Below are 12,704 nucleotides of genomic sequence, written 5' to 3'. Positions count from 1 at the left end.
TGGTGGGACTAACACAGCGACACGAGTGTTGTTCGCAGTACACTGTATGCGCACAGTAAGTAAAGTCTCATTATTTGGTATCTTCCCTGCCATTTCAGTTTAGGAATGGGAAAAACCGACCGGTTAAAACCGGTACCAGTGTTTTAGTCCCGAATAACCGGTATTTTTCGGTATATATTTGGTCTCGGTTATAACAGATGTTTTTATTTTTTACTAATAACCGGGTACAAAACAGAAATATCAATCAGTTACAGCAGCAGGGGTGAAATTTTTCGGTTTTAAATAAATTGGGAATTAATTTTGAAAATTTGTGGTAAGGGCTTATGGGACCAAACTGCTGAGGTCATCGGTCCCTAAGCTTACACACTAGTTTTAATCTACCTTAAACTAACTTACGCTAAGGACGATGGAGGACTCGAACCTCCGACGAGAGGAGCCGCGCGGACTGTGAAAAGCCGCCTCAGACCGCGCGGCTTTAAATAAATCTTTTTTAAAGAAAGTCTAATATTTGCATTGAGTTATTATAGAAAATGGGAAAGTGATCAGTACTATTTTGCAAACAATGCCGACAGAAACGAGCAACAAACACAAGGCATTAGAATTAGCAAAGCACTGCAGAGAGAATAATGTAAGTGTTATCATGTTGCGCGGCCTATTAGATGGTGTGTGCAGGACTTGCTCCATCTGGTCTATGTGGTAGTTTCTCACTGTCGTCCTCGGACACCAGTTGTAGTACAGAATGAGACCGTCCTTAGGCTGGAAGTATGTTACGAAGTGCTGTATCAGTGAAGTGCAATGCTCCATTTGCTTTTAAAGATTAAAAACGGCAGAAGCCACAACAAACGTGTGACATAATATAAGGATAAAACATAAAACTTAACGATTAATTCATATTTACAATAAAAATAGACAGCAGCTGATCTGCTGCCTGTGTCTACATAACACGCCTGTAGCCCTTTAAAACGAACAAATTAGCGCGAAAAATAAAATTCTTCTACTTCGGTTTCCACTCATTAGCAGTGTATATTCGTAACGTCCAAATAGTGGTATGATCTCCGATTACTACATAATTTTTGAACAGTTTCAAAAAATTGGAATCAGTAGGAAAATACTGGTGATTTTTTGTAGTAGTCAACCACTTATCACTTTTCGAGAAAAGCAGTGGAACAATGGATGGCCTAAATTTTCTTTTATTTGCCTATTTCATTTAATATTTTGATTCTACGTACGTTGAAACTGAAGGAGTTAAAATGTTTCAATCTTTGTTTGATATCTAAATGTATTACAGGAAATAACGGGAATGTTGTTGTTGATGTAGTTATTGTGGTCTTCAGTCCGAAGGCTGGTTTGATGCAGCTCTCCATGCTACTCGATCCTGTGCTAGACTTTTCATCTCCGAGTAACTACTGCAACGTATATCCTTCTCAATCTGCTTACTATATTCATCTCTTGGTCTCCCTCTACGATTTTAACCGCTCCCCCATTCCCTCTCCACTTCCCTGCAGTATTGAATTGGTGATCCCTTGATGGTTCAAATGGTTCAAATGGCTCTGAGCACTATGGGACTTAACATCTGAGGTCATCAGTCCCCTAGAACTTGGAACTACTTAAACCTAACTAACCAAAGGACATCACACACATCCATGCCCCAGGCAGGATTCGAACCTGCAACCGTAGCGGTCTCGCGGTTCCAAACTGAAGCGCCTAGAACCGCTCGTCCACACTGGCCGGCGATCCCTTGATGTCTCAGAGCATATCTTATCGACCGATGCCTTCTTCTAGTTAAGTTGTACCACAGATTTCTTTGCTCCCCAGTTCTATTCATTACTTCCTCATTCGTTATATGATCTACCCACCTAATCTTCAGCATTCTTCTGTAGCACCACATTTTAAAAGCGTCTGTTATCTTCTTTTCTAAACTGTTTATCGTCCATGTTTACTTTTATAGACAGTTACACTCCGTACAAATACTTTCTGAAAAGCCTTCCTGACAGTTAAATCTGTACTCAGTCTTAAAAAATTTTTCTTCTTCAGAATTTCCTTCCTCGCCATTGCCTGTTGACACTTTATATCCTCTTTACTTTGGCCATCATCGGTTATTTTGTTGCACAAATAGCAAAACTCATCTACTACTTTAAGTGTCTCGTTTCCTAATCTAATTCCCTTCGCGTCACCTGATTTAATTCGACTATATTCCAATACCCGTGTATGCTTTTCTTGACGTTCTCCGTCTTCCAAGTCTTTTGCTGTGTCTGAGAGAATTATAATGTCATCGGCAAACCTCCTTTCTCCTCCCCGGACATTAATGCCTACTCCATATTTTTCTTTTGTTTCCTGTACAGCTTGCTCAATGTATAGATTGTATAACATCGAGGATAGGCTACAGCTCTGTCTAGCTTCCTTCTCTGCCACTGCTTTCCTCTTATAACTGCCACCTGGTTCCTGTTCAAGTTGTAAATATCCTTTCACGTCTTGTATTTTACCCCCGCTGTCTTCAGAATTTCAAAGACGGTATTGCAGTCACCATTGTCAAAAGACTTCTCTAAAAGTCTGCAACCGTTATAAATGTTGGTCGGCCGTTCGTTAACCTATTATCTTTGATAAGTCGTAGGCTCAGTATTGCCTCGCGTGTTCCTAAATTTCTCCGGAATCCAAACTGATCTGCCGGCCGTCGTGGCCGAGCGGTTCTAGGCGCTTCAGTTTGGAACTGCGCGACCGTTACCATCGCAGGTTGGAATCCTGCCTCGGGCATAGATGTGTGTGATGTCCTTAGGTCAGTTAGGTTTAAGTAGTTCTAAGTTCTAGGGGACTGATGAACTCAGATGTTAAGTCTCATAGTGCTCAGAGCCATTTCAAAAAAACTGATCTTCTCCGAGGTCAACTTCTACCGGCTTTCCATTCTTCTGTAACAGAAATAAATAACCGAAAATCGGTTATTTCACAAACCGGTTATCCTGACCAGTTTTAACCGTCCGCTTAAACAGTTATCGGTTGTTTCGGTGATTACCGCCATCCCTATTAGAGTTGCAATGGCCGGCAGTGTATTTGCCTACTACTAGCGTAAGGGGCCGGTGTTTGCGACCTCAGCCACATAGGTGTGACGAGAGCAGGCCGCAGTGGTGACGGTGGTCTCCTGAGGTGCCGCGCCGTTTGTACGACCACCGCAGGTCGTTGCCCCGGCAGGTGTTCGGCGAGGAGCGGTGCTGCACTGTAACGATAGCTCACCACCGCCAGCGCTGCCGCCCCACTGTCAAGGTAATGACGGCTATATAGCTGGGGGCCGGCCCGGTGCTCGCATTTTGCACCATGCCCGCCTGCAGGCGATTGCTGCTACTGCCTCTTCTGTTGCTGGCAGCCGCCGGCGTCACCACGGATGCTTCGTTCACACCTGTTGTCGAGGTAAGCATTGCCCCTAGTTAACGCAAGTAGGCGACGATACCATTCTTTTCTGTGGCGTTCGTGTAGCAGCTACACATGTCGTCCCACACTAGGATCATTGCGTTACAAGAGTAGCAACTTGTCAGTATGGTCCGCGTTTCCTTGGCCCGCAGTTCTGCTGTTGTACGGATGGCAGAAGCATCTCACGAGGAGGACGACGGTTCAAATCCGCGTCCGGCCATACTGATTTAGGATTTCCCTAAATCGCTTCAGGAAAATACCGGGATGGTTCCTCTGAAAGGGCACGGCCGTCTTCCTTCCCCACCCTTCCTTAATCCGATGGGAGAGATGACCTAGCTGCTTGGTCGCCTCACCCAAATCAGCCAACCAATCTCATGAGAACACGGCAAGTTCCATAACCCGTTTTGCCAGAAACTTCACTCAGTAGAAGAGAGTTCAAAATATGCAACACGTGTCTCGAGGTATCCTTAGATTACCAAAAAAATGTTCAAATGTGTGTGAAATCTTATGGGACTTAACTGCTAAGGTCATCAGTCCCTAAGCTTACACACTACTTAACCTAAATTACCCTAAGGACAAACACACACACGCACGCCCGAGGGAGGACTCGAATCTCCGCCGGGACCAGCCGCACAGCTAGATTACCTTTACTGACAAAATAACGATCAAAGTGATTCAGACCAACCGAAGCGGTGGTATAGTGGCTAGCTTCGCGACTTTTAACTCATCCGTCCCGTGTTCGAAATCCGAGCACTATTTTTATTTTTATTTTTGTTTTTCATTTATCTATCCTCGTCCATAGAAGATTACTGCACGAATATTTTCCATTGTATATTGAAGTAACGTTGTCCTTATTCGTCTACTAACTGTATGTCATTTGAATTAATTTTAAAAGAAAGGAAAAAATAAATGAATGGAAAAATTGTTTGAAGTTTTTTCGGGAAAATTCCTATGGTGTATCTTGATTCATAGTCAACTGCATGCGCCGGTTTTCGGCAAAACGATCCGTTACGCGTAGTTTCATACGAAATTATTGCCAATGAATGAAATGTTCCGCAATTCTTATGACGTTCTTTTGCCAAGTGAGTTACATACGAAGAAATGTCGGTGATGCAAACCTGGCTTCGACCGATGCTCGTGGTGTTCAGAATTTGTGTGTTTCGAATGTTTCTGCATCATCCGAGGGAATGCAGCACATCTTCATGAAGAATAAATGTAACAATAAAATAAAAGAATAATGCATTGATATAAGAATTAAATACAAGAATATGAGAATCTGAAAAGATTGTAACCCCTGGAAATACCAGGAAATACCACAACACACATATATAATAAATGTATGGTACATATTTTGAAACCCAGTTGTAATTTTACAATTTATATGACGCCCTTATATGCCCTAAACTGATAAGGGACATTCGTTTAGGAAGCTTCTACTGCCATGGAAAAATGAATGAAAAATGAAATAAAAATAATAATCGACTTTCGAACGCAGGACGCAAAAGTTGGAAGCCACGACGCCATAAACTATTCCAGCAATTATGATTAACTTACCGCTCACTAAATGGCATCTAAATTACGTCGAAAACTTTGTTTTCTTAGAAACGGTCGAGACACGAGTTCGCTTATTTTGGTTCCTCTTACACTCAGCGAAGTTTGTCTGTGTGTTACTTTAATGATCTTTTGGATATCGTAGCTCTTCTTACTTTCCGTGTTTGGAAACGAAAATCAGCAATGTGAATTCCGTCTTATGGAAGACACAGTTTATTTATTTTTCATTTAACCATACGTGTTTCAGCAGTTTATCGGTTATCTTCAATGAGTTTTTCTGTTAATCTGTCTGAAAAGTTATTGTGACATGATAACGACTTTTGGATACGAAATTCAGATCGAAAGTATTCCTATGTAGAAAAGGATGATAACTTGACTTTTAGTTACGCATTCGGCCGAAGCCAATAGTTGAGCCATGGGCTATGCTGTAATAAAAATTAGGCATCCAGTGATATGTTATAAATTTAGATAGCTACTTATAATTTACCTCACATATAAATAAATGTCGACTGCAAGTAACAACACGTTTTCTGTTTTTCCGTCTTTCTTTCTCTTCAGTCTGAAAATCGCTACCACATCGCGTTTTGGCGTGTTACTTACCGTTTCTCCTGCTGTCGTCTTTACTGTGTATTAGACGTGTTATATAATCATTTGCCTGCTATTGCATTAACATTGGTACATGTATTTATTGTGCTACTGTAAAGATGTTTTTCACTTTTTCCGCTAGTTCAGAATTCAATAATTCGCTTTTGCTTTAGGCGTAAATGCGCACGTGGCAACTAATTTTAATCGCGGGATAAATGTAGAAACTATGCATGCTAAGCGTTCGCTTATAAGTCTTTGATTCTTGTAAAAGTTCAGGCGCTGGCTTCATGATTCCAAAGAAGGCATTTAAAAGAAAATGGACGATTTTAGCTTACTGTTATGAAAATTTCTAACGGCCAAATATGCCGTCACATTTGATGTATTCATTAATGTTTGCAGTATAACTTCAAGTGACGTTATTGCTGATCAACATTATAGGTTTTTTAGCAACTAAGTTCCAGCGTACATACTCTACAGAAAATTGAAATTGTTGTGGAAGACAGTTTATCCACACTCTCATAATATTATAGACTAAAATTCAGAATCACAATCCTAAAAATTTTCAAGCGGAACCATTGGTTAATTTTCCGTTTATGTTTTGTTGCAGAGGTTTTGTTTCTTAATACTGCCACCCCTAGCTCCTCCCAGTCACACATGGTATTTGCTGAGAATGTAATCAGCTGGAAGATGACATATCCTAACACAGTCACTAACAGGATTTAACAGCAACTGTGCATGACTTGAACGTGGATCACCTGTTCGTTGTTACTTTTTTAAGTCAGCATGAACCCATGTCCATTGTTGTTGTAACTGAGAATGCCTTTAGACTAACAGGTGCATATAAGAGTCGTCGTTCAGGAATTTCAATTGCAGCGCTGTACGGAGAATAGAGTATCCGCTGGCACTTTTGGCTCAAAAATGGTTTAAATGGCTCTGAGCACTACGGGACTTAAATGCTGAGGTAATCAGTTCCCTAGAACTTCGAACTACTTAAACCTAACTAACCTAAGGACATCACACACATCCATGCCCGAGGCAGGATTCGAACCTGCGACCGTAGCGGTTGCGCGGTTCCAGACTGTAGCGCCTAGAACCGCTCGGCCATTCCAACCGGCACTTTTGGCTCCCTGAGAACTATACGCCTCTGTCAACTGTAGCATGGATTATAATTCAGTCTGCTTAAGAGATTAGGAAATCATGTTACTCTGTAGAATGTGTCAGGCACTTCCAACGTCTTATCCCGCATTATCTAATCAATTTCGCACACATTGACCCACTTTCGCTAGATACTGTTCGGTGAGGTCGTGCATTGTCATGCGTAAAAATAATGTCAGGGTCGAATGCAACCCTGAAAAGACCCGCAAGGGAAAGGAGTACAGTCTCTTAGTAGGTCGAGTGGTCAGTGCACCGCATCGAAGAGCGTGGTTGAAGGAGCTCTTGGAAAGAGAGGATATTCGGCGAATGGACTCACTGTCTGTTTTCCCGACTTAAATACCAACGAGCAGATGTGGGATGCGTGGAGGGGACGTTTTGCCGCTCGTCCACTTGCACCAACGACGATCCAGCAGTTGAAAACTGCGCTGATGGAAGTGTTGTTTGTTGTGGTCTTCAGTCCTGAGACTTGTTTGATGCAGCTCTCCATGCTACTCTATCCTGTGCAAGCTTCTTCATCTCCCAGTACCTACTGCAACCTACATCCTTCTGAATCTGTTCAGTGTATTCATCTCTTGGTCTCCCTTTACGATTTTTACCCTCCACGCTGCCCTCCAATACTAAATTGGTGATCCCTTGATGCCTCAGAACATGACCTACCAACCGATCCTTTCTTCTAGTCAAGTTGTGCCACAAACTCCTCTTCTCCCCAATTCTATTCAATATATCCTCATTAGTTACGTGATCTACCCATCTAATCTTCAGCATTATTCTGTATCACCACATTTCGAAAGCTTCTCCATACAAATACCTTCAGAAACGACTTCCTGACACTTAAATCTATACTCGATGTTAACAAATTTCTCTTCTTCAGAAACGCTTCCCTTGCCATTGTCAGTCTACATTTTCTATCCTCTCGACTTCGACCATCATCAGTTATTTTGCTTCCCAAATAGCAAAACTCATTTACTACTTTAAGTGTCTCATTTCATAATCTAATTCCCTCAGCATCACCCGATTTAATTCGACTACATTCCATTATCCTCGTTTTACTTTTGTTGATGTTCATCTTATATCCTCTTTTAAGACAATGTCCATTCCGTTCAACTGCTCTTCCAAGTCCTTTATGTCTCTGACAGAATTACAATGTTGTCGGCGAACCTCAAAGTTTTTATTTTTCCTCCATGGATTTTAATACCTACTCCGAATTTTTCTTTTGTTTTTGCTTTACTGCTTGCTCAATATACAGATTGAATAACATCAGGGTCAGGGAGAGGCTACAAACTTGTCTCACTCCCTTCTCAACCACTGCTTCCCTTTCATGCCCCTCGACTCTTATAACTGCCATCTGGTTTCTGTACAAATTGTAAATAGCCTTTCGCTCCCTGTATTTTACCCCTGCCACCTTCAGAATTTGAAAGAGAGTATTCCAGTCAACATTGTTAAAAGCTTTCTCTAAGTCTACAAATGTTAGAAACGTAGGTTTGCCTTCCTTAATCTACACCACTGGCCATTTAAATTGCTACACCAAGAAGAAATGCAGATGATAAACGGGTATTCATTCGACAAATATATTATACTAGAACTGACATGTGATTACATTTTCACGCAATTTGGGTGCATAGATCCTGAGAAATCAGTACCCAGAACAACCACCTCTGGCCGTAATAACGGCCTTGATACGCCTGGGTATTGAGTCAAACAGAGCTTGGATGGCGTGTACAGGTACAGCTGTCCATGCAGCTTCAACACGATACCACAGTTCATCAAGAGTAGCGACTGGCATATGGTGACGAGCCAGTTGCTTGGCCACCATTGACCAGACGTTTTCAATTGGTGAGAGATCTGGAGAATGTGCTGGTCAGGGCAGCAGCCGAACATTTCTGTATCCAGAAACTCCCGTACAGGACCTACAACATACGGTCGTGCATCATCCTGCTGAAATGTAGGGTTCCGCAGGGATCGAATCAAGGGTAGAGCCACGGGTTGTAACACACCTGAAATGTAACGTCCACTGTTCAAAGTGCCATCAATGCGAACAAGAGGTGACCGAGACGTGTAAGCAATGGCACCCCATACCATCACGTCGGGTGATACGCCAGTATGGCGATGACGAATACACACTTCCAATGTGCGCTCACCGCGATGTCGCCAAACACGGATGCGACCATCATGATGCTGTAAACAGAACCTGGATTCATACGAAAAAATGACGTTTTGCCATTCGTGCACCCAGGTTCGTCGTTGAGTACACCCTCGCAGGCGCTCCTGTCTGTGATGCAGCGTCAACGGTAACCACAGCCAAGGTCTCCGACATGATAGTCCATGCTGCCGCAAACGTCGTAGAATTGTTCGTGCAGTTGGTTGTTGTCTCGCAAACGTCCCCATCTGTTGACTCAGGGATCGAGACGTGTCTGCACGATCCGTTACAGCCATGCGGATAAGATGCCTGTCATCTCGACTGCTAGTGATACGAGGCCTTTGGGATCCAGCACAGCGTTTCGTATTACCGTCCTGAACCCACCGATTCCATATTCTGCTGACAGTCATTGGATCTTGAGCAACGCTAGCAGCAATGTCGCGATACGATAAACTGCAATCGCGATAGGCTACAATCCGACCTTTATCAAAGTCGGAAACGTGATGGTACGCATTTCTTCTCCTTACACGAGGCATCACAGGAACGTTTCACCAGGCAACGCCGATCAACTGCTGTTTGTGTATGAGAAACCGGTTGTAAACTTTCCTCGTGTCAGCACGTTGTAGGTGTCACCACCGGCGTCAACCTTGTGTGAATGCTCTGAAAAGCTATTCATTTGCATATAACAGCATCTTCTTCCTGTCGGTTAAATTTTGCGAATTTCGCATAAGTAGTACGTCATCTTCGTGGTGTAGCAGTTTTAATGGCCGGTAGTGTATCTTATAAGATAAGTCGTAGGGTCAGTATTGCCTCACGTGTTCCAATATTTCTACGGAATCCAAACTGATCTTCCCCGAGGACGGCTTCTACCAGTTTTTCTATTCGTCTGTAATGAATTCGCGTTAGTGTTTTGCAGCCGTGACTTATTAAACTGATAGTTCGGTAATTTTCACATTTGTCAACACCTGCTTTCTTTGGGATTGTAATTGTTATATTCTTCTTGAAGTCTGTGGGTATTTCACCTGTCTCATACATCTTGCTCACCAGATGGTAGAGTTTTGTCAGGACTGTCTCTCCCAAGGCTGTCATTAGTTCCAATGGAATGTTGTCTACTTCCGGGGCCTTGTTTCGAAAAAGATCCTTACCAACCTCGTGTCCAGCATGGGAAAATGTTGTAGAGCGTGCATTGCTGTCCGTGGTAATTGCACACCGTATTAAGGACCATGTCTCGCCTTTTTAATGTCCAGGGACCATCACAAGTCGCGGTCCATGTCCAGGTGTGTCAGAATGGCCAGCGAAGGAGTTCCTGATTTCAAAATTAAACATTTCGAAAACTACGCTTGACAGGCGAGTGTAACCAAAGGTGTGTTTATTGTAAAGCTGTAAGAATTTTGTACTGAAGTTATACAGAATTTCGAAATAGTTCAAAAAGCTGGTTACAGGCGAGGCTGTGCGTTGTTCAGCTCGTACAGTATCACGTTGCATAATTGAACTTGTCCTTTGCGTGTAGTCTTTGCAGTCACATCGGAATATTTGCGAAATGCCCACTACTCGTGAATATTGAGGCTAGTCCATCCAAGTTTCAATGATCCAACGCAATGATTCTGTTCCCGAAGTATTCATCAAGAAACCGAAACACATGTTCGGTGCGATGTGGTCTGGCCCCATATTGCATGATCCACTGGGTGTATGGTCGATTCTCCAACGGTAGCTGTGTGGCAACAAACTGTTACAAAATTGCAAAGTAACATTCAGTTATCGGTTGTCATTTGAAAAATGTGCCAACAATGCCTCTGTTGCATACCTCAGCCCAAACAATAACTTTGGGACAACACAGAGGTTTAGCTTCACACAAATAGCGATTTTCGGAACCTCAGAATCACCGTTTTGTTTATTCACTACTTCATTCAAGAGGAAGTGTGATTCATCTGTGAGCCAGATGCAGCCAGCACCAAATCATTCAATATTTATCATTGTGAGGGTCTGGTTCGCAAAGTCGACACTCTTTTGCACTGCTCGTAGAGGTATGGCCTGGTGGCTTTGGATTTTGAATGGAAACATCTGCAGGCTCTGTCTCGGTATTTCCTGCGTGCTGGAACGCTTCAAACCATTCCCTGGTGCAGTTTTTCGGACGGATTCCCTTGGAGTCTGCTGAATATTTTCAGAAACCGCAGTAACTTTTACAGAAATAACTACACATTGTCTGGGATCAAAATTCCCCATTAGGTCATCAACCCCGCTGCCTGTCCGTTGAAATTTGCCGAAGAGCTTCCGAATGGTTTTCGCACTGGGTCCTTTTGAAACATTAAATCGTATCTGAAAACTGCGCCTTCTTGTCGCAGCACTTTGTTGTAACATGTTTCTCTTCTTCAGAAACTATTTTCTTGCCATTTCCACCCTGTATTTTATATCCTCTCTACTTCGGCCATCATCAGGTATTTTGCTGACCAAACAGCAAAACTCATCTACTGCTTTTAGTGACTCATTTATTAATCTAATTTTTCAAACATCGTCTCATTCAATTTGACTGAAATTCCATTACCCTTGTTTCGCTCTTATTAATGTTCATTTTAAGCCCCTCTTTCAAGACAACTGTTCCCCTGAACTGTTCTTCCGAGTCATTTTCTGTTTCTGACAGAATTATGATGTCATCGCCAAACCTCTAAGTTTTTGTTTCTTTTCCTTGAACTTAAATTCACTTTCCAAATTTCTACTTGTTTTCCTTTACTGCTTGCTCAGTGCACTGACTGAATAAGATCAGAGATAGGCTACAACCCTGTCTCACTGCCTTCTCAACTACTGCTTGCCTTTCACGCCTCTCGACTGGTGTCTGGTTTCTGTACAAGTTGTAAATAACCTTTCACTCCCTGTATTTTATGTCTGCTGTCTACTAAATGTTCAAGAATGTATTCCGGTAGACATTGTCAAAAGCTGTCGCCGAATATAAAAAAAAACTGAAAACGTAGGTTTGCCTCTCATTTGCCAATTTTCTAAGATGTTGTTGTTGTTGTGGTCTTCAGTCCTGAGACTGGTTTGATGCAGCTCTCCATGCTACTCTATCCTGTGCAAGCTTCTTCATCTCCCAGTACCTACTGCAACCTACATCCTTCTGAATCTGCTTAGTGTATTCATCTCTTGGTCTCCCCCTATGATTTTTACCCTCCACGCTGCCCTCCAATACTAAATTGGTGATCCCTTGATGCCTCAGAACATGTCCTACCAACCGATCCCTTCTTCTGGTCAAATTGTGCCACAAACTTCTCTTCTCCCAAATCCTATTCAATACTTCCTCATTAGTTATGTGATCTACCCATCTAATCTTCAGCATTCTTCTGTAGCACCACATTTCAAAAGCTTCTATTCTCTTCTTGTCCAAACTATTTATCGTCCATGTTTCACTTCCATACATGGCTACACTCCATACAAATACTTTCAGAAATAACTTCCTGACACTTTAATCTATACTCGATGTTAACAAATTTCTCTTCTTCAGAAACGCTTTCCTTGCCATTGCCAGTCTACATTTTATATCCTCTCTACTTCGTCCATCATCAGTTATTTTGCTCCCCAAATAGCAAAACTCCTTCACTACTTTAAGTGTCTCATTTCCTAATCTAATACCCTCAGCATCACCCGACTTAACTCGACTACATTCCATTATCCTCGTTTTGCTTTTGTTGATGTCCATCTTATATCCTCCCTTCAAGACACCGTCCATTCCGTTCAACTGCTCTTCCAAGTCCTTTGCTGTCTCTGACAGAATTACAATGTCATCGGCGAACCTCAAAGTTTTTATTTCTTCTCCATGGATTTTAATACCTACTCCAAATTTTTCTTTTGTTTCCTTTACTGCTTGCTCAATATACAGATTGAATAA

General features: G+C 42.3%; 1 protein-coding gene across 1 annotated transcript in view; it reads left to right on the top strand.

The window, feature by feature from the left end:
* Nucleotides 1-3,306: 3,306 nt before the first annotated feature.
* LOC124795987 (A disintegrin and metalloproteinase with thrombospondin motifs adt-2-like) overlaps nt 3,307-12,704 on the top strand; it is a 178,400-nt gene continuing 169,002 nt past the window's right edge. Inside the window, exon 1 of the mRNA XM_047260067.1 lies at nt 3,307-3,399. Coding sequence (XP_047116023.1) covers nt 3,307-3,399 — 93 coding nt within the window. The remainder of the gene's footprint in view (nt 3,400-12,704) is intronic.

Source organism: Schistocerca piceifrons, chromosome 4, assembly GCF_021461385.2.
Source record: "Schistocerca piceifrons isolate TAMUIC-IGC-003096 chromosome 4, iqSchPice1.1, whole genome shotgun sequence".
NCBI lineage: Eukaryota > Metazoa > Arthropoda > Insecta > Orthoptera > Acrididae > Schistocerca > Schistocerca piceifrons.
This window is presented reverse-complemented; position numbering and strand designations above follow the sequence as displayed.